The sequence below is a fragment of the Canis lupus genome, chromosome 2 (assembly GCF_011100685.1).
Source record: "Canis lupus familiaris isolate Mischka breed German Shepherd chromosome 2, alternate assembly UU_Cfam_GSD_1.0, whole genome shotgun sequence".
NCBI classification, from domain to species: Eukaryota; Metazoa; Chordata; class Mammalia; order Carnivora; family Canidae; genus Canis; species Canis lupus.
In genome coordinates, this window is record NC_049223.1 from 75755643 (window position 1) to 75776597 (window position 20955).

Sequence of the window (20955 nt, forward strand, 5' to 3'; positions counted from 1 at the left end):
AATAGCATAAAGACAGTTCCCCAAATCCTACATCTCTTTGTTAAGATATTTACTTCTTGGGGCAACAGTGTCTGACATTAATGGAAAAACAAACAAAAAAATCTCTTTCATGAAAAAGAAAATACCAGTACCAGGTTTAAAATGTTCAGAGGACAAAGAAAATGTGTATCAACTTGGTACCAACTTCAGACAGCTGTCTACCAGAAACACAACTACACACACAAAAAGAAGGTGAAGCAGCATCTAAACTATCAGATCACCTACTGAAGAATACTCAGAGCCCTTGAAACAAGAAATCAACAGCCTCTTGAATTATGACGGATATCAAGATTTATCCCCATGTACCTCATTTAGCAAGCCTACAACAAAGGCAGAAGAAAAGAAAGGCAAGAATCACAGAAGAATACAGATGAAAAGGAATAGAGAGAATCAAGGGAGAAGTTGGAGGGAAGGACAGAAAGGGATGACAGCTAAATGTAAAAGACTAGAAAGAAAAAAATGTATCCACAAAAAGAAATGGGGTGTTTTAAGGTATGGAGAAGGCAACATTTGTCTCAGGGACATTAGTCCCAGAGGTAATAATAGATCACTGCCAATAACTGCCCAAGAAGTCATTTTAATAAATTTTTAAACATACTTCTGGTATCTCTACTGAGAGAGAAAACCATTCTTAGAAAACCCCATATTCCTGAGATAAATTGAACCCAGAATCTAATCCTTTTAAGATGTTCTCAAACTGTGTTTTTATTAAACTTTATTATAATTACTGAAATTATAAATTTTAATTTTTGAGAGTTTTGGCCAGAATCTCTAGCCAGAATTAATCTCTTTGTTAAGTTCTAAATCTAAATTTAAATTAACACCTGACCTGTAATTCTCTCAAGTAATACATCAGTAATAATCTTTAAAAAACAAACATCTAGTGATTTATATAACATCACAGGGGAGAACTCCCCCCAACCCTCCTCCCAACACCACCACCCAAAAGACTGAAACAAAAGATAAACCTCTCAAATATGTCAGTATCTGGGTACCTATGAAAGTCATGCAAGATATTAAAAGATGGGATCTGAAACAAAAAATTTTGTTTTTAAAAGATGCAGGACTAAAAGAATACAGAGGTAAGTGGACCTGGAGCTATCAGAAATATAAAAAGTATTTTAAAGAGAAGAACTTAGTAGAAATTCAAAGTTGAGAAGAGTTCATGAAATACCATCAAGAACAGATGATATGCAAAATTAATTAACATTCTACTTTTGTTTGGTTTCTTCAAAGGAGAAGGGTACTCCTAGGCTGGGTCTCTCAACAGGACTTAGTCTGAGGGAATATTAGTGAGAATTCTTCAAAGATGTCTGAAGCTCTGAAATCAAGACTATATAGTCTCCAATCTTTCCACTGCCATAGGAAGACTGTGTAAGTTTAGAATTTCTTCATAGCCCTTTCTCCTACCATTCCTTTGATTGGAGGACTCAATATTAAACAATAACAGGCATTAAACCTTTTCTTTTTGACCTCGTAATCTTCCATTTGTTCACTACGAAATTGTTCTCAAAACTGATCTCACTCTGAAGGTTTTATCAGAAATTATCTATGTGGTAAATGCATAATTTAACCAGAATAATTTCTGAACCATTCTATCTACAAATTCTGAATCAGAGATAAATCTGAGGGGTCTGGTTTTTAGATTTGGCTTTCTGTATGTTTTAATTATTTCTCTAACTTTCCAAGTGCCTTAGAAGGCTACTATCCTTCCATTACCATCTTTTACTTTCCTTCTATATCCATACAGACACACACAAAATATCAGTACCACCGTAATATGGATGCATGTATGCGTGTGTATATGTATACATATATATATACACTACAGACATACGACCAATATCAGAGTATAAACCAAAGATGAAGACATAACACTGTGGAATAGGAATTAATCCATTTATTATTTCCAAGATAAAGTAAAATTGGTTGATTACTATAACTCACCAGATGGTTCTTCAGGCTCGCTTTCATTTTCTTCCTCAGGTGGGGCTTGAGGGGGTGGTGGGGGAAGCTTCTTTTCTTTCTCTGCTTTAGCATTTCTCTCTTCTTCTGAGTAATACTCATCTTCTGAGAGGTTGGCCAAGCTTTCATCCATCTCTCTGTACTCTACCTATATGGAGATTATACCAGGGAAAGCTAAATACAGTGAACATCTAAAACCAGGGACTCAATTTGGAACCATCAGTGAATGTGAACTACCTTTAAGCTTCAAATTGTAAGGGATATAAGCAAATAACAAGGAACAAGCTCATTCATAAAAGGCAGCTATTAAAGACCAAATCTTGGGGCATCTGGCTGGCTCAAAGAGCATATGACTCCTGATCTCAGGATAATGAGTTCAAGTGTGGCCCATGTTGGATACAGAGATTACTTAAACAAACTTAAAAAACAGAACAAAAAAACCCTAAAATCCCTCATGTAACAGTCTGGAATCAGTTCAGCTTTAGCCCAATCTATCAATTTTACATCACAATACCGACATCTAGATCAACGAATCTGAGGCTCTCTACAACTCCTAAGAACTCTTTTAAAATATGCACATGTGTATATATGTAGGTTTGTATATGCATATGTATTCATATGTATGTATACATCATGTTTACACACTGAAAGTTTCAACAAAGACTAAAATAGCCATGAGAGGGGCACTCGGGCGGCTCAGCAGTTTGGTGCCGCCTTTGGCCTGGGGTGTGATCCTGGAGACCCGGGAACGGGTCCCACATCGGGCTCCCTGCATGGAGCTTGCTTCTCCCTCTGCCTGTGTCTCTGCCTGCCTCTCTGTCTCTCTCATGAATAAATAAATAAAATCCTTAGAAAATAAAATAAAATAAAATAAAATAACCCTGAGATAAAAATATAGTCGACTAGAAAAACAAGTCTGTCTAATACCAAGCCTGTACTTCTACTATTCCATCGAAAAAACAACAAAATCCCAGAAACCAAATGGGGAGCAATGGCAGGTAATAAAAACTGCAAATGGCAGCATTCACACTGAAACTATGAGAAAGTACATTTGCTTAAAAAATAACCAATAACCTAAGACAGTTGAATGATGAAAGAAAAGAATCCTTAATACAACAAATTACATGAAACAGAAATGGAGACTACAGGCCTTACTTACTAATTAATTCACATAAAGGAATTATAAGGAGAGAATAAGGTAATAAAGGTTATAAAGGAGAGAATCAGGTAATAAGATTATAGAGGAAGCAATCTTGGTGAATGTCCTACTGGGTGTAAAGCAACTTATAGGGAAGATTAATGTGGACCTGTTTGCCAAAATGTGTAATACAGTATTACAAATAGTCACCAACCTTAGAACACTAGCAAACTATCACTGTGGTTCCCACCCTAAAAAAAAATTCCAGGAAGCCATAGCAACAACAGCTCTCTACTTCAGAGTCAATGAAAAGATAAAATGAATGAAATAAAAATTTGTTAGATATGGAGACAGAGCAAAGACAACATGGTTTCCATATGTAACACACCTAATTTGTTAGGTTTCTGGAATTAATAGTCCTGTGGATTACAGCAAATGTAATCTACCTTAATTTTTGAAATGCCTTGGAAATAGCTCCATTTGGCTGGCTGCTTTTATATTTGGCCTTTATTGTTTTTAAATGACATGAACACAGGTAAAAAAGATTGTCAGAAAATGGAAACAAAAATTAAAGATAAATTAAACAGTTCTGACCCACGCTCTCAAATTCTTATTTAAGAAATGAATGATACTATTCATCTATCAAATACGGAACACTGATTACATGGTCACAATGAAGAAAACAATTATGAATGAGAGTCTCCCTGCCCTTAAAAACTGAAATTCTAGCTGCAAACTAATGGTCCTTATTAGGTAAATCATCTCATAGAAGGACTTTACAATAAAACTTCCAGAAATCTAGATACTAAACTTTGCCCTATTTGACTGAGATAAACTGTAGGAACAGACCTCAGGACAATGCGCAAAAAAGCAGCAAGGAGGGAAAAGTTTCAAAGAGCTGGATACAGGGGCCAGAAAATATAATAAATGTTTAGAGTATGCAGTTTCCTTTCTTCTTTTGGCTCTCAACAGTGCTTGACCCCTCCCTACCCAAAGATTCAGCCCTTTAATCCTGTTCATCAATCTCATCCATTTAAATCAATAATCACTTAAGTGCCTACCATGGAACTGGGTCATGTGCAAATTCTGAAACAATAATGTAAGATCCTTTTGGATCTTTCCAAAGGATGTTCCACAAGACCAATACCCTTTGAAGGCAAAAGGAATCCATGATCAAGTCTCGGAAACACTACATTTTTTGCAGGCTCCTTCTAGGACAATCACAATGCACATTAAAATTACTGAGAACTTTTGAAGCAAAACCAATCTTTTAAACATCGTTTAAGCCAGTCTTTTGATGTAGTAGCTACTAAGAAGGAATAGAGTTCTTGGTTTTCAAGGGAAAAAAGAGATTAGAAAGATACCTAGAAGTAGGAGCAAAAATATCTAAATAGTTAAAAAACATTGATAACCAGAAAAAAAAAAATGTGTTTCACAGAATCCTAAGATTCTTCAGAATTTCATTTAAATATACATTTATATGTGTTAAACCAAACAATAATCCTTTGGAGACCAACAACACATGAACTTGTACTGCTTGGATACTAAATATGGGTTAGACCTAAGAATGCAATTTCTTCTGCAATCTGTTCAACCAAGAGTGTCCTGAGATGACAAGACAAGCTAAAAAAACAACCATCTGCACTACTTACCAATAGCTGGATCTAATCAAGCATTGGGTCTTCACAATACTTCATAAAACAAATAAAATTGGATTCTGAGACTGAAATAAGACTGTAACTATTAAGCTTAATCTCCATTCTCAAATGTGGTTCTATTAAAAAAAGCCTCATTTTCTCAAAGACTGACAACTAAAATAAAGGTTATGGGGTGCCTGGGTGGCTCAGTCAGTTGATGGTCTGCCTTTGGCTCAGATCGTGATCCTGCTGTCCTGGGATCAGCCCGCAGGCATCCCAGGCATCAGGCTGCCTGCTCAGTGGGGAGCCTGTTTTCCCTCTCCCTCTGCCCCTGCCCCTACCTGTGCGCGCTCGCTCTCTCAAATAAATAAATAAAATCTTTAAAATAAAGATTTTAAGTTTAAATTTAATATAAAACAGGCAAATACGGGCAAGCCTCGGTGGCTCAGCGGTTTAGCACCGCCTTCAGCCCAGGGCCTGATCCTGGAGACCAGGGATCGAGTCCCACATCAGGCTCCCTGCATGGAGCCTGCTTCTCTCTCTGCCTGTGTCTCTGCCTCTCTCTCTGTGTCTCTCATAACAAATAAATAAATAAAAATCTTGAAAAACAAAAACAGCCAATACTACTTTATTTTGAGATTTTTGCATAGTTTTATTTTGTAGGGATCCCTGGGTGGCGCAGCGGTTTGGCGCCTGCCTTTGGCCCAGGGCGTGATCCTGGAGACCCGGGATCGAATCCCACATCAGGCTCCCAGTGCATGGAGCCTGCTTCTCCCTCTGCCTGTGTCTCTGCCTCTCTCTCTCTCTCTCTCTCTCTCTCCCTCTGTGACTATCATAAATAAATAAATAAAAATTAAAAAAAAATTAAAAAAAAAAGTTTCTCTGCTAAATAAAAAGTTAAACCACCTGAAAGTATACAAAAACTCTAAAAAATAAAAGAATAAAAAACTATTCCTCTGAGAAAAGGAATGGATACTCTGAACACAAAGTAGTGAGAACCTCTCACCTCTAAGTAAAATCCTCAAAGACTTTGAAGGTTCTACAACTACTACAACCAAAAATGTCCAATAGGCAGCTATAAATCAGTAGGGTAATTATTCTTACCTTTACACAGATGACTCTGAAATTTACACCTCTAGTCTCTCCCTTCTCTTCCTCACCCTTGCTACAATGATTGAATCACTTTCCAATCACCTTAAAGCTCCAGTCTTTTTGTTTTAAGCTTTCTTCCTTTTAATTCACCTAGGGCACAACTGCCAGACTGATTTTCCAAATATGTGATGTTTTCAGATAGTTTACAGGAGAATACCAAATTTTTCAAACCAGCATATAAACTTTCTGGCTCTAATGAGTCAGACTTACCTTTAGCCGTTTTCCAACACACTAGTCAAAAAGTCCTCAATGTTCTAGGGATCCCTAAACTCCCTAAAAACGATTCCCACCATTTTTTTCTATTATTCCAATACCTAAAATTCAAGGCTCACCTCCTCTGCAAATTTCCTAACTACTCTAACCTTCCAAATATATCTTTCCTTCCTAGCACTTAAGGTCTGTACTTAATAGTCTCGTGCAGTACTGTCTGATGCCATTTTCTGTAATAATGGCAATGTTTTGCATTTGTGCTACCAATATGACAGCAGTAGTCACCCGGGCTATTTAAATTTAAAAGTAGGGGCACCTGGGTGGCTCAATGATTGAGCGTCTGCCTTTGGCTCAGGTGATGATCCCAGGGAGTCCTGCGATAGAGTCCCACATCAGGCTCTGGGCAGGGAGCCTACTTCTCCCTCTGCCTATATCTCTGCCACTCTCTGTCTCTCATGAGTAAGTAAATAAAAGTCTTAATTTTTTTTTTTAAATGTAAAAACTCAGTTTCCTCAGTCATACTAGTAACATGGGCTTAGTGACTACCATACTGAATAGCACAGATCTAGTGTTTGGCTCTCTATAATCCGGACAGGACTCTACAACCCAAACACTACTGATCCTTGCAATTTATCTTGCTCCTAGAAAAAACGTTATTTCCAATTAAACTCATCTGTCATCTGCCAATTGTTCCCAATGTTCAATTGTCCACTCCGGACTCCCTACAGCTTCTCAAAACACCCTGCATAATCTGTCAAGCATGTTTCATTTCTTCCCTCCACTGGTCCTACTTAATTACTGGGCACTTTATTCTAAGCCAGACACTGCAATAAGTGTTTTGTTTACATTGTACCTAAACCTAAAAATCTTACAAGACAGGTTTTATTTTCCTGAGGAAAAGGAATCATAGGGAGAAAAATTAACTCCTCTTCCAGAATATTTTTCTAAATTCTGTGCTTTTTCAAGGCCCAGTTGAAGGCCACCATTCCTGAAGCTGTTTGGTGTGTTCCTAAAGTCCCAATCCAACTTAATTCCAAACTTGGGGATCCCTGAGTGGCTCAGTGGTTTGGTGCCTGCCTTCAGCCCGGGGCATGATCCTGGAATCTCGGGATCGAATCCCATGTCGGGCTCCTTGCATGGGGCCTGCTTCTCCCTCTGCCTGTGTCTCTGCCCCTCTCTCTCTCTGTGTCTCCCATGAATAAATAAATAGGATCTTTAAAAAAAAAAATTCCAAACTTTAAATATTTTGCTATTATGTTAGCATACACAGAGGTGATTTTCTTCTGAAGCTTAAGCTTTAGGGACCTCCCAATTGTATGGACCCTTTCCAATATCCTGAACCTTGTTTTAGTTATATAATTATATATAACACCTGTATCCAAGTCCCCTATAGAATCTGTATCTATAGATACAGATATACCCCTCTGCATATACCTCAGAACTCTTGAAGCAAGGCCACTCTATACTAGTCTCAGCTTGCTTTTTCTTCCTTTAACGGCTACTCTATCCCTTGAGGTTTGTTTCCCCCTGGCTCCTAAGACTAGCCAGGGACAGGTTAATTTCCCCAGTTCTTTACTTTCTAGTTGCTTCCCCAAAGAAACAGGTAATCTACTTTTCTTTTTTGGAGTTTCAGACCTAATCACCATGGAAAAACAGTATAACAGGAATTAAATCTGTATAGGATAATTGCAAAGACAAATCTTACGGTATGTCCCAAATTGATCTACAGATTCAAGGCAATCCCAATCAGATTGGGATTACCTTTTTTTGTAGAAACTGATAAACTGATTCTAAAATTCATATGGAAATAGAAGGGTCACAGAATATCCAAAACAATCTAGAAAAAGAAGAGCAAAATTGAAGAATTCAAACTTCCCTGATTTCAAAACTTATTACACAAAGTGACAGTAATCAGGACAGTGTGGTACTGGCTTTGGAACAAAAGTATAGATCAATGGGACAGAATTGACGATCCAGAAATAAATCTTTATGTTTCTGGCCAACCAACAAGGGCACCAACCATTCAAAGGGAGAAAGAATAGTCTTTAATAAATTGTGCTGACAAGTGGATATCCACATGAAAAAGAATGAAGTTGAACTCCTACTTCATACCATATACAAAAATTAACTCCAAAATGATCACAGATCCAAACGCAAGAGCTAAAACTATAAAACTCTTAGGAGAAAACACAGAAGTAAATCTTCGTGATATTGGATTAAGCAATGGTTTCTTGGATACAACATCAGAAGCAAAAGGAACAAAAGAAAAATAGATAAATCAGACATTAAAATAAAAAAACTTTTGTTGGGCAGCCCGCTGCCGCAGCAGTTTAGCACCACCTGCAGCCCAGGGTGTGATCCTGGAGACGCAGGATCGAGTCCCACATAGGGCTCCCTGCATGGAGCCTGCTTCTCCCTCTGCCTGTGTCTCTGTCTTTGTGTGTCTCTCATGAATAAATAAATAAAATCTAAAAAAAAAAAAAAAACCTTTTGTTTTATTTTGTTTTGTCACTATATATAAGGAAATCTAACTATTCAACAATAAAAAGACAACCCAATTTAAAAATGAGCCAAGGACTTGAACATTTTATCAAAGAAGATATACAACAAATAACCAATAAGCATAAGATGTTCCATATCATCAGTCATTAGAAAAACATATCAAAACCATAATGAGACACCATTTCACATCCACTAGGATGACTATAATAAAAAGCATCAAGACAAGAATATGGAGAAATTGGAAACCTTATATACTGCCAATGTAAATGTAAAATGTCGTAGCTAACGTGGGAAAGCGTTTGGCAATTCCGCAAAATTTAAAACACTAAGGCTCCTGAGTGGCTCAGTCAGTTAAGCATCTGCCTGAGGCTCAGGTCTTGATCCCAGGCTCCTGAGATGTGTTTCTACCTTGTGTCAGGCTCCCTGCTCAGCAGGGAGTCTGCTTATCCCTCTCCCTCTGCACCCCCGCACCCGCTCATGGTCTCTCAAATGAAACCTAAAAAAAGGGCAGGGAATGGGGTAATCAGGTGATGGGCATTAAAGGGGACACATGATGTAATGAGCTTTGGGTGTTAATATGCAACTGATGCATTACTGAACTCTACATCTACAACCAATGATACACTATATATTAACTGAATTTAAAGAAGTAAAAAAAAAAAAAAGACACAAAAAAACCACTGAGATACCATATGACCTAGTGATTTCTACTTCTAGTATATACCCAAGAGAACTGAAAACCTATGTTCACACAAAAACAATACACAAATATTCATAGCATTATTAACACCCAATAAGAGGAAACCCAAATGTCCACCAAATGATGAATGGATAGGGACGCCTGGGTGGCTCAATGGTTGAGCATCTGCCTTTGGCTCAGAGTCCTGGGATTGAGTCCCGCATCAAGCTTCCCACAGGGAGCCTGCTTCTCCCTTTGCCTGTGTCTCTGCCTCTCTGTCTCTCATGAATAAATTAAAAAAAAAAAATGGATCAACAAAATGTGGTATATCCATACAATGAGACATTATTATGCCACAGAGTTGTCAAGTACCAAATGGAAATACAACATAGATGAACCTTGAAAACATACTAAAGCAAGACACAAAGGCCACCTATTCTGATTCCATTTATATAAAACGTCCAGAAAAAGCAAATTCATACAGACAGAAAGTAAACTAGTGGTTGCCAAGGGTGGGGCTACGGGAGAAGGGGAATGACTGCCAATGGTACAGGTGTCTTTTGGGAGTGGTGAAAATGTCCCCAAATTAGAACTGACTGTGGTGGTGGTGGCAAAACTTGTAAATACATGCTAAAAACCATTCAACTGCAAAACTTAAAAATCGTAAATTTTATCACATGATTTATCCCAACAAACCTGTTTTTAAGAAACATCGCATGGTTTCTGGCCATTCTTTATTGTATTAAAACAGTAAAACAGGGATCCCTGAGTGGCGCAGCGGTTTGGCGCCTGCCTTTGGCCCAGGGCGCGATCCTGGAGACCCGGGATCGAATCCCACGTCGGGCTCCCGGTGCATGGAGCCTGCTTCTCCTTCTGCCTATGTCTCTGCCTCTCTCTCTCTCTCTCTCTCTCTCTGTGTGACTATCATAAATAAATAAAAATTAAAAAAATAAATAAATAAAAATAAAACAGTAAAACAAAAACCCGGGCAGAGGGCTTGTGCCCTCTGTTTCATTTCGGAGAGTTGGGAGTCTCCAACCTGCGTCTTTTCTAACCTAGGCTCTGGTTAAAGCCCCCAAAAGCCCTTCCTCCTTTTAGCGCGGGGTTTTTATTCTTAGAGAGCGATCTCTCCAGTGGGCAGTTGAATCTGAGGGTTCAGTCTGGGTGATGCTCATCTCAAGAAGTTCTCCATACACCCCGACTTGGCGTATCCATTTAAAAAACCATATACAGACAGGAGACTTATTATATGCATAAATTACACGAATCGCACGATTTTAAATATTTTAAAAGCCTTAAATCTCCAGAAAAACAAAACAAAACAAAACAAAACAAAAAAAAAACCCCCAAATCTACAAAGTCTGTGCCCGAGTACTGCCTTAGTGCCCTGCACGGTTGGTGTCCCATGTGGTCCTTTGTCTGAGGCGGAGGACACCTCATCACAACAGAAGCGTTAGATTCCAGTTGCACCACTGGACTTAAGTTGTGGGACTTTGGGCAAGCTGCTTCAACCGCGCGCCTCAGCTGACTGATGTCCTAAAACAGGGTCAACGACACCTGCCCATCGCGTGTTCGGCAAAAAAAAAAAAAAAAAAAAAAAAAAAAAACCCGGTCAGTGACGCCCTGGGCACGGCATCTGGGCACCCAGAGACGCGAGGCAGCCGCCGTCGGTAGATACTGCTCCGTGACGAGTCTTTTTTTTTTTCTTTTTTCTTTTTTCTTTTTCCCCTTCCCGCGTACCTGCGCTTTGACTAATTGATATTAAGCCCCTTTTCGCCAGTTTCCTCATCTGTGAAAAACCTACGTCAAAAAAGATCGTTGAGAGAGAATAATAGGGGAGGGGGGGAAAAAAAAAAAAAAGAGGAAAACTAGCAAAGAGCGGGCCCTTAAAGCAACGACAATAACAACAACAACAAACGTTCCTTTCCGTCAGCCCCACGCGCGTGCAGCTCGGACGCCCGCAACACCGCCCGGGGCCTCCGGCCGTGCCCGTCTCCAACGACGCCAGCCCGACCCCACGTCAGGGAGCCATGTTTCCCAGGCCAGAGAAGAAAAGGGGTACAGACGTTAAGGGCTCAGCCGCCCCTCCGGACGGCCGGGTCCGCGCACAAAGACGGCATTCAACGCGGCGGAGCCCTTCCCCTCCCTCACCTCACGCCGGGCCGCGGAGGTGGGGGCGGCCGGGGGCTGACCGCCTGGACGGCCCGCGCGGTGCGGCGGGGGCGGGCGCCCGTGTGTGTGTGTGTGTGGGGGGGGTCGCGCCTCACCTTCGCTCGCTTGCGCCGGCTGGTGCGTCGCCCCTCCGGAGTCTCGGCGATTCCCGTTTCCATGGGGGTCGCTGATCCAGGCACGACGGTAGGCCCGGCTTGAGGCCCCGCGGACCCCGGCGGCTCGGCCAGGCCCCCGGGGGGCGACGCCCGCGGAGGCTCCTTCTTGCGCGGGGTGCGCTCGCCGGCCACCCCCGGCCCGGCCTCGGCGGGGCCCGACAGGCCTGCGGGCGGCGCGGCCACCTCGGAGCCGTTCTCCGCGCCGCCCGCGGCCCCGGGGCCGGCCTCCGTCCCGGCGGCCGCCGCCGCTGCCGCCGCCGCCGCCGCCGCCGCGGCCTTCTTCCCAGACAACATCTCTGGCCGCCTGGCCGCCGACGGCCGAAGGGGCCGCTCGGTCTGTCGGTCCGTGAGTCCGGAGCCGCCCCGCCGCACCTCGCTTCACGAAGGCAGCTCGCTGCCAACCGCGGCCGCGTACGCACGCGCTGAGCGCGCTCCCGCCGCGTCCGGACAAAAAAGGCCCGGAACGCCCACCGCCCCGCCTTCCCCCGCTGCCATAGAGCGGCGTCCTCGCGGCTAGAGCGGCAGCGCCGCACGGAGCACCGCACTCCCCTAGAGCGTCGCCTTGGCCTTTGGAGTCGGCCTCGGCACCTTCCCGGCCCTAGGCCTTCTGGGCCAGACTGCACCTCCGAGGGCGACCATCCCCTCTAGAGGCGCGCCTGCAACCCCGTAAATACGGTTTCATTCATTCATGCATGCGCGCATTCATTCATTCGTGTACTCATGCGTCAGTTCCACCAAAATGTATTAATGCTTACGACGTGACGAGGGTTTAATTATGAAGTTTTTTGTTTGGTTGGTTGGTTTTTTGTTTTGTTTTGTTTTGTTTGGGTTTTTTTTTTTTTTTTGCCTTCAAAGAGCTTACAGTCTAGTGAGGGGAAAACATTGAACCATTAACTGGTAAATCATCTTGTTGCAGAACTGTCCTGCTTGAACTGGGGAAATCTTGGACAGCAAATGTGTTTCGTGGCAATAAAATGGACAGAAATTAGGAAATCCAGGTTTGAGCCCAAAAAGCCCAAGTTTGGATTGCTGTTTCATTCAGGGCGGTGTTCATGCTCTCCCTTGTGTCTGGACCCCCTTCCCATTAGTTCTCCCTCACTCACACCTCCTCCCACTCCCTGGGTCTTCCATACATAACAGCCCTTTCTACTCCAGGTTAGTTCACTCTAATGCTGCAGGTGGCGGTGGTGGTTTGTTTATTTATTTATTTATTTATTTATTTATTTATTTATTTATTTATTTATTTATTTATTTATTTTATTCCTCCAGGACTCCTTTAGTGACCCAATACTGGAACAGCTTGTGTTCTTCAAGCTTGTTTCTACTCATTACACATAACTATAATCGTTTTACACGTCTCTTCAAACTATAATTTTTTTTCTTTTTTTTTTTTAAGTTTTTTTTGTTGTTGCTGTTGTTTTGTTTTTTGCTTTTTTTTTAGTAATCTCTACACTCAACGTGGGGTGGAACTCATGACCCCAAGATCAAGAGTCGCATGCTCTCCTGATTGAGCCACCCAGGCACCCCTTGAAACTGTAAAAAGCAGGAGGGAATTTGCTGGGGTTGGTGGAAATGTTTTTTATCTTGATTGGGTGCTGTATACCTTAGTCAAAACTCATTGTACTATACATGTAAAATATTTTCATATTTTACTTTTTGTCAATCGTACTTCAATGAAGTTGAACTTTTTCTTTTTTTAACTAAGCAAACAGGAAAAAGGAGACAAGTCCAGGAAATTTAGAAGCTGTGCAAGAAGAAAAGTGCAATCATAGTACAACATATGGCTCAGCTATGAACTGCACTGACATGGCCATAATAATATAAGCAATAGGGGCAGCCCGGGTGGCTCAGCGGTTTAGTGCCGCCTTCAGCCCAGGGTGTGATTCTGGACACCTGGGATCGAGTCCTACCTCGTCGGGCTCCCTACATGGAGCCCATTTCTCCCTCTGCCTCTGTCTCTGTGTCTCTCATGAATGGATAAATAGTCTTTAAAAAATAATTTAAGCAATGAATATTGTTTTAACCAATGGGATAGAATTATATTGAGAGAATGGAGGAAAGAGAAAATGTATGGAGGAGAGGGATGAGAGGGGTTTACAGAAGCAGCGATGAAATGGGAATGGGGGAGTTTCTACATGGGAGCTAAATCCTCATCTTCCATCATAAAAAGATAATATATAAGGAATATATATATACACGTATTTATCTGCCCCTCTCTCTGTCTCTCATGAATAAATAAATAAAATCTTAAAAAAAAGATAATATATAATGTCAACACTGAAAAATCAAGAAATAACAGTATAAGCATACAGTTTAGATTTATCGAGATAAATGCTAGAAGATACAGCTAAAAAGTTGGAATGAGTTGTCATATAACTTGAGGATGGAAAGAGGTGAGATAGATCAAAGATAGTTTTAAACCCTGTAGTTCTGTCTGACTTGTTTGCACATTTAATAATTTCATAAAACTTAAAATTAGATTTTTAAAATATGCATATCCTTTAATCCAGCAAGTCCACTTTCCAGAAGACATTCTAGGAAAATATTTAACTATATGTACAAAGATTTAACTTTAATACTGTTTGCCTCAGAGATGCCTGGGTGGCTCAGCGGTTTAGCGCCTGCCTTCCGCCCAGGGTATGACCCCGGGGTCCTGGGATTGAGTCCTGCATTGGACTCCCTGCAGGGAGCCTGCTTCTCCCTCTACCTGTGTCCCTGCCTCTCTCTCTCTGTCTCTCAGGAATAAATAAGTAAAATCTTAAAAAGAAAAAAAAAACTGCATCAGATTGTATAAATAGCAATAAAGAAGAATTAACCTGAAGGCCCAATAAATAGCCACTAACTGAATATATTAGAATATCATAGCCATTAAAGTTAAAGCTTGAACATGAAGAACTCCCATACAAAATAGTGAGCATATATCAAAGATTTATTTAACTCATTATTGAGAGAATCAGCAAGATGACAACACTGGTTCAAAGGAAAACATGAAAAACTGATATATAGTCACTAGTCAGAATGCTGGGGGTACCTGGGTGAGTCAGTCTGTTAAGCATCTGCCTTGGGCTCAGGTCATGATCCTGGGATCAAGCCCCGCTTCCAGCTCCCTGCTCCACGGGGGGCTTGCTTCTTGCTCTCCCTCTGTTTGCTGCTCCCCGTACTTATGATCTCCTTCTGTCAAATAAATAAATAAAATCTTAAAAAAAAAAAAGAAAGAAAGAAAACAGAACGCTGGAATAAAATTGCAAAGTTAAATAAGAAAAAAAAAATGGTTTTGAAGTCTTCCAAAGCCATAAAGCTATAGACTTTGAGGTTTTCTTTTCTATCAGATACAACTCAATGGCTTCTATTTGGGGGAAAAGAAACAAATAACATTTGTAACTTACCCATTTTCCCCCTGGAAATAACAAATTTATTTAATTGTTAAAAATTGTGGTAAAATACACATAACACAAAATTTATCATCTGAACCATTTTTAAGTGTACAGTTCACTAGTGTTAGTTATATTCACATTCACATACCTGTACAACCTCCAGAACTCTCTTCATCTTGTAAAATTCTGTGCCCATTAAACCACAATTCATTTCTCCCTTCCTCCTCACTCCTGGCAAAAACCGTTCTACTTTTTGTCTCTATAAACTACTCTAGGTATTTTACATAAGTAGAATCAGATGACTTTTGTGTTTTTGTGACTGGTTTCTTTCACTTCATCACTTAAAATTCACCCATGTTTTTTAGCATGTGTTGAAATTTCCTTCCTTCCTTTTTTTTTTTTTAATGTTAGCTGAAGGGCACTCCTGGCCAAGGTGAGACTGATTTTGCCCTTCTCATCCACCTTATAGTATTGCAGGGTGGCTAGCTGAACCTTCTTTCTCTTATGCTTATTCTTCTTGGGAGTGGCATAAGGCTTCTGCTTTTCTTAGCACCACCATGAAGTCTCAGCACAAAACGAAGGACACTGTAGTCAGACAAAGAACGTCCACTTTCAGTTCCTTGCAAGTGAAGATGGGTCTCTGCTCATCAAGAGGAATTCCTTCCTTATCCTGGATCGTGGCCTTTACATTTTCTATTGTATTTGAGGGTTCAACCTCAAGATATCTTTGCCATTAAGGTTTTCATGAAAATCTGCATCTTGGCAGCGATTCCACCGCAGATGATGGATGGGAAAGGAGAACGTGGCAACAACCCATGGGGTTTTCCAAATTTCCTTCTTCTTTTAAGGCTGAATAATTCCATTGTAGGTATATATATAGCATTTTATTTAACTATTCATCTGTTGTTGGATTTTAGGGCTATTGTGAATAATGCTGCTCTGAACACGGGCATAAAATTATGCCCATAAAATTATGGTCTTTCAGACCCAGCTTTCGGGACACCTGGGTGGCTCAGTGGTTGAGCATCTGCCTTCCGATCAGGGTGTGATCCCGGAGTGCCAGGATGGAGTCCCACATCGGGCTCCACGCGTGGAGCCTGCTTCTCCTTCTGCCTATGTCTCTGTCTCTCTGTGTCTCTCATGAAATAAATAAAACCTTTTTAAAAAGAAAAGGACCCAGCTTTCAATTATTTTGGATATATTTCCAGAAGTATAATTGCTGAAGCAACTTATCCAACTTTTATTTTTTTTTTTTTAAGATTTTATTTATTTGACAGAGAGAGAGAGAGAGTGAGTGCCCAATCAGGGGGAGCTGCACAGGGAGCGCCCCGCCGAGCAAGAAGCACAACATGGGGCTCCATCCCAGGACCCTGGGATCATGACCTGACCTGAAGGCAGACACTTAACCGACTGAGCCACCCAGGCACCCCTTATCCAACGTTTAAAAAGTTTAACATCTACTTTACAGAGTCAAGATCCTAATCAATAATTAAACAGTATGTCGAACAAAGTTACCTTCCCCTAAAGCATCAGATGACCAACAGGTGGACCAGCTGGACAATATTCTAATATGACCGTAAATAAGCTCAAAGTAATCTCTTTGCTTTATTTCCAGATCTTGGATAATTTTTCTTTGCAGTCTCCCTTGCTAAGAGGGTAGGGACACTGTGCTGCTGACCATTTTATTCCCAGTGGCTAGGCCCAGTAGTACTGTTGAATAAATGAGGTGTCACTAAGACCTACATCACCTGGCTGTTGTGAGGACGTCATGAGATGTTGCTTACAAACTGCCTGTCAAAGTCTGTCACATAGTGGCTGTTTAAGACATAGGAGTAGTTAATAGTATTGTTATGCGGTAGCTGGGAAGGGTGGCTAGTTATGACTCAGAGCAGGGGGCAGCCATGGCTCCTGTCATGGAGGGTAACTGTCCTAGAAGGGTCACCAAGTCAGGGTCTTGGGGCCTGGGTGCCTCCAAGCCATAATGCTGGGGGAACTAATAACTCTTTTCGGGTATCTCCATGGGATACTTGCTTCTTCAGGCACCATAGGAGCAGTGGTGGCTTGGCTGATCAGCTATAAGCCAGCCTTGTTTGGGTTCCTATTCCTTCTGCTGTTGCTTAGCAACTGGCTGGTCAAGCATGAACTCAAGCCCACCCCCTCAGAGCCCCCACAGGTGAGCAAGAGGGGCCTTAGCTTCAGCTAAGGATGATGGGATATGTACAGCTAGACTGGGGGTTTGGGGGACAGGGAAGATGTCAGGATAATGGGGCAAGACCGAAAAATCCACAGCTCTGATCTCAGCCCCCTCTCTGCAACTCCCACTTGGGTGATGGAGGACAAAGATTTCCTTTACAAGGTTTCAATTGCCTGGGCTGTAAAATAGGGACCAACTCTAGACAAAACAAAAACAAACAAACAAACAAAAAAAACCTGAAATGAAACAAAACAAAAAACCTACAATAAAAAACTCTTAAAATACAGAGAACAAGCTGGTGGTTCCCAGAGAGGAGGTAGGTGGGGAAGGGGTGAAATAGATAAAGGGGGTGCCTGGGTGGCCCAGTAGTTGAGTGTCTGCCTTCGACTCAGGTCGTGATCCCAAGGTCCTGGGATCGAGTCCCACATCGGGCTCCCCGCTGAGCACCTGCTTCTCCCTCTGCCTGTGTCCCTCTGCCTCTCTGTGTCTCTCATGAATAAATAAATAAAATCTTTTAAAAAAAAAACAAAAAGAAATAGATAAAGGGGATTAAGAGTACATTTATCTTGATAAACACTGAAAAATATATACTATCAAAGAATCACTATATTGTATACTTGAGACTAATATAACACTATTAGTTACACTTCAATAAAAAGAAAAGAAAGAGAAAAAACTTGTTTTAAAAAAAATAGGGACCATCCCAGACTCTCCTACTTCATGTTTGATATCAACATGGTTTGGCAACAGTAACAACTACTTTATAAAGTGGAAATTTTTTAAATTAATGAACTAAAGATACCTGTAGAACATAGACACATCTCCAGGACAGCATAATAAAGATAGTAGAAATGTACCCAGATTATGACATCTTTTATGTCAAGTTAAAAGAACATGTGAGGGATCCCTGGGTGGCGCAGTGGTTTGGCGCCTGCCTTTGGCCCAGGGTGCAATCCTGGAAACCTGGGATCAAATCCCACGTCGGGGTCCCGTTGCATGGAGCCTGCTTCTCCCTCTGCCTATGTCTCTTACCCTCTCTCTCTCTCTCTGTGTGACTATCATAAATAAATAAAAAATTTAAAAAGTATATATATTTAAAAGAACATGTGAAACAATATCCTGCCTTGTTTTATGGATGCCTACGTATAGCAAAAATATGTTTAAGGTTGGGTCTCTCAACCTCTGAACAATTGATGTTTTGAGTTGGATAATTCTACATTGTGAGGGCCTGTCCTGTGCGCTGTTGGATGTTTAGCAGAATCCTTTGCTTCTACCCACAGGTGCCAATAGCACTTTTCACTCCTCTTTTGTGACAACCAATGTCTCCAGACATTTGCTAAATGTCCTGCGGGGAAGGCAAAATAGCCTGCCATTGAGAACCGCTGGTATCAAGAAATGTATGAAAAAGATAAATCTGGAATTCAGGATTGCAGTTGAGATGAGGTTCAGGGAGGGAGGGAACTCAATGGGAGGGACCCACAGGGGATTTCAGTTACATTTGTCATATTTTATTTCTCAAGCTGGTAGGGAACATGGATATTTGCTGTAACATTCACTTTTTTTTTTGACATATCTGGAATATTTAAAATGTCTTTTTTTTAATATTTTATTTATTTATTCATGAGAGACAGAGAGAGAGAGAGGCAGAGACACAGGCAGAGGGAGAAGCAGGCTCCATGCAGGGATCCTGGGTCTCCAGGATCACGCCCTGGGCTGAAGGTAGGCACTAAACCACTGAGCCACCCAGGGATCCCCTAAAATGGTTTTAAAGATGAGGAATTTGTAGCTGAGCCCAAAAAGAAAAAAAAAAAACATTTATTAACTGTGTAGGGATAGATGAGGATCATAGTGATTAGAGGCATGTCGTGAGACCATGGGAAGCTCGGCAGGTGGTGATTTTATGAGGCCTGATGACAGTCTCAGAGAGGCACACTGGGAGAAACACAAGCTCCGGAGATCGATATATGTGGGTTAAATGCTTTATTTCCCCTGCTAATGCAGATGAGCAGGCCATTTCGTTTATGCCTATGGAGCAAAGACAAGGACAGGTCCTAGGAGTTTGGGGGCTTCCAAGCTGAGAAGAGGACCTTTCCTCACTGGACCCCAAATCTCTCACCCACAAGGTGTGGCAAAGATGCTCTCCTTGCAGGCTGGTTGTGAGGACTGATTAATGGGGTATTTAAATAACACTATTAACCAACATTTCCTTTTTTGTGGTGGGGGGAGTCTAGGAAGAGGCAGAGAAACCAAAGCCTCCTGAAGCCAAACCCAAAAGCTGCGTCTTGAACACAAAAGAAGTCGAGAGACTGCATGCCTGCTTCGCCCTCCAGGACAAAGTCCTTGAACGGCTTATGTTCAGTGAAATGAAGCTGAAGGTCTTAGAAAATCAGATGTTCATTGTATGGAATAGAATGAATCACTGCAAGAGGTCAAACCGGCAGCGGACTTTTCCCGCGAGGAAGCACAGAATAAGGAGACAGGACTCAATTTTCTCCATCAACTCTGACTGTACTTCTAACTCCCCCTAATGAGGTCAGAGAGACTGGGGTGGGCTGGCCTGTTTGGATGTTACCTTTACTCAGTAAAACCCAGTCAGAGACTATTGAATTTTCTCAGTAAATCACACTGGAGAGCAGGATTGGAGCCTGAAAAGCCAATCACCTTTGGAAAAGAAATCAGTACTCACTAGGTCAGCCACACAGCACTCTAAGATACAACCTGAGGGGGCTCCAGAATCCGGCTCCTCCTCTCTTTCAGTTGACCACCTTAACCCTAGTCCAGGGCCCTATACCTGTTCACCTGGAGTCTTACAATGGCCTCCCCAGGGCTGCCCCAGCTCCCAGTCTTCCCATTCCCCTTTGCTCAGAGGCCAGAGCCGAGCTCTGCCAAGTGCGGCTTCGGACAAGTTCACTGCCTGTTCTCAAGCCTACACCTCGCTGTGGTTGACAGAATAAAGGCCTCCTTACCATGGTGTTTAGACCCTCCATGATCTGACCCCCTTTCCAGGCCGGTTTTCCCTCTTCCTCTCCCTCGTGTGCTTTATACCTTGTGCCAGAGAGTATCCTAAACATCAGTCACTGGAGTAGCCCCTTTGTGATTTTTGCCAGAGCCACGAGCCACCTGAATGTTTGACTCAATACTGTCTCTTTAAATGGACTTTTTTTCCTTAAATAAACTTGTCTGTGAAGGAAAGTCATAATAAAAATAATGATCTGTACATTAAAAAGCAGTATCATTGGGCTGAAATAGAACATGACTGTCAAAAAGTAAAAGACAATGAAGACAGAACAATGTTACGAAAATTCCAACCAGAGCTTGGTTGCCCACTGAAGGGTCTGAGCCTGGGAATTTGGGGTTAAAAAGCGAGATAAGCAAGTATTAGCATTTGAGAGAGGGACTAGCACCAAAATAAGGAGAACTAGAGGGAAATCACCACCTCGCTGTGGGATCAGGTGTGGCTTAATGCCTTGTCGGTGCCCCACCTAAAACCATCTCTAATCAAACCAGATGGCTGGTCATCCCCCAAAAGCATCCACGTCTTCTCTCACATGACGTCTTCCCCTGGAATCCCTTTTCCTCCCCTTTCTACTATTACAATTCTTCAGTCTTTCTCAAACTACACCTCCAGAAAGCTTCCCTAAACCAACCGGGAAGAGTCTCCTTCCTTGGTGCGCTCCCAGCATTTTATCTACAGTTCGACACTAGGATGTGTCACAATCCGCTGGGATTTGATTTGTA

General features: G+C 41.8%; 2 protein-coding genes across 4 annotated transcripts in view; one reads left to right on the forward strand and one right to left on the reverse strand.

Annotated features, from left to right (window-relative positions):
- Nucleotides 1-11958, reverse strand: part of KDM1A (lysine demethylase 1A) — a 61706-nt gene extending 49748 nt beyond the window's left edge. For all 3 annotated transcript variants that reach the window (XM_038531655.1, XM_038531654.1, XM_038531653.1), the window contains exons 1-2: nucleotides 11590-11958; nucleotides 1987-2152 (exon numbers count right to left, since the gene is read on the reverse strand). In XM_038531655.1, coding sequence (XP_038387583.1) covers nucleotides 1987-2152; nucleotides 11590-11943 — 520 coding nt within the window. In that variant the 5' untranslated portion in view covers nucleotides 11944-11958. The remainder of the gene's footprint in view (nucleotides 1-1986; nucleotides 2153-11589) is intronic.
- Nucleotides 11959-16907: 4949 nt separating this feature from the next.
- TEX46 (testis expressed 46) lies at nucleotides 16908-19819 on the forward strand. The gene is made up of 2 exons (XM_038531656.1): nucleotides 16908-17196; nucleotides 19449-19819. The coding sequence occupies exons 1-2, from the start codon at nucleotides 17005-17007 to the stop codon at nucleotides 19743-19745; spliced, it is 489 nt and encodes a 162-aa protein (XP_038387584.1). The 5' UTR covers nucleotides 16908-17004; the 3' UTR covers nucleotides 19746-19819.
- The last annotated feature ends 1136 nt before the right edge of the window (nucleotides 19820-20955 follow it).